Genomic DNA, 1,320 nt, shown 5'->3' with positions numbered 1-1,320 from the left:
GAATTTTTTTCATTTGAGTCAATACAGAATTACAGATTTATGGAATTTTGATTCACTGTTGGGTGGCTTCTGGCCAACCCTGTATATATATATATTGGGTTGGTGCATAATTATTGTGGCTTTTTTTCAACAAATTTTATTCAACAAAAACAATAACAACATGTAACAAAAGCATCTTTAAATGATTATTCTGAAGCATATTCACCATCTACTTTAATTACTGCTTCCCATTTGCTTGGCAGATGGTCAGACCGTCATTTAAAGATGTTTTTTGTTAAATATTGTTATTGCTTTTGTTGAATAAAATTTGTTGAAAAAAGCCGCAATAGTTATGCACCAACCCAATATATATATATCAAACTGAGTCAAAACTTTTTTCAGATTTTCACTGATGATTTTTGGCAACATATATTTTCATGTTATATCGTTAATTTGATATAACTCATTGTCCAATTGTTGTTGAATTGTTTTTTTTCTCCTTTATTTTACAGCTTTCATAATGAGTGATGAAAAGGGTGAAATTAGAGCCATTTTATGCTACCTTTGGAAAAAAGGACTGAGTGCAAAGGCAGCAGCAGAAGAAATTAATGATGTGGAAGGCCCAGGAACTGTTGACGAACATATGGCACAAAAGTGGTTCAGGCGTTTCAAGGAATGCAACATCAGCCTCAAAGACAAACCAAGGTCAGGGAGACCTTCTGTTGTGGGAGATGAGACTTTGCTTGAAGTGATTGAACAACCAAGCACAAGCACTCGTATGTTGTCGGCAGAACTTGATCCTTCACAAGTTCCTCATGAACTGACCAATGACCAGACTCACCAGTGTGTGAAAAAAACAAGGGGGAAGAGAGAAAAAGTAAGAAAGAGAATAGAAAGCGAGAGGGGAGACAGTAAAACGGAAAGGAATGCAACAAGGGAGATAAAAAGAAAGCATGATATTCTTTCAGTTTATTCCCCCAAATTCAAAGAGGAAAGTTATTCTTAGAAACTGGTATTGATGTTTTGAAAAAAGAAAGAAAACATTGAAAACAAAACATTCTTTTTTCAAAATTAAAATTAGTGCATTTTAAACAGGAGCAGCCCAAAAAAACTTTTTTTTTTCAAATTAAAAAAAAAAACATCCAGTTTTGTAGTGGTGGGGAATAAAACTTTGAAAACTTCTTTTTGAGGAGAGGGGTCAAGCCTTAATTTCCATTACTGAAAACATAGCTCGAAACGTTAAAGACTTCCTGTATTCCCGAGCGTTAAACTAATACATCCTTTTGTTGTTTACACCACCTGTCCTCGTCTGTTGTTGTTTTCGTAAATTCTCCCATTTAT

The 1,320-nt window shown here is 34.2% G+C and overlaps 1 protein-coding gene across 6 annotated transcripts in view; it reads left to right on the top strand.

Annotated features, from left to right (window-relative positions):
* The window catches only part of LOC106870448 (histone-lysine N-methyltransferase SETMAR-like), a 14,162-nt gene extending 12,994 nt beyond the window's left edge, over nucleotides 1–1,168 (top strand). For all 6 annotated transcript variants that reach the window (XR_008264364.1, XM_014916547.2, XM_052968618.1 and 3 more), the window contains exon 2: nucleotides 492–1,168. Coding sequence is in view for 5 of the 6 variants with exons in the window: in XM_014916547.2 (XP_014772033.1) it covers nucleotides 492–985 (494 nt within the window). In the remaining variant the exon portion in view is untranslated. The remainder of the gene's footprint in view (nucleotides 1–491) is intronic.
* The last annotated feature ends 152 nt before the right edge of the window (nucleotides 1,169–1,320 follow it).

Source organism: Octopus bimaculoides, chromosome 6, assembly GCF_001194135.2.
Source record: "Octopus bimaculoides isolate UCB-OBI-ISO-001 chromosome 6, ASM119413v2, whole genome shotgun sequence".
Taxonomy (NCBI): domain Eukaryota; kingdom Metazoa; phylum Mollusca; class Cephalopoda; order Octopoda; family Octopodidae; genus Octopus; species Octopus bimaculoides.
The sequence above is the reverse complement of the archived record's forward strand: the minus strand, read 5'-3'. Positions and strand labels throughout refer to the sequence as shown.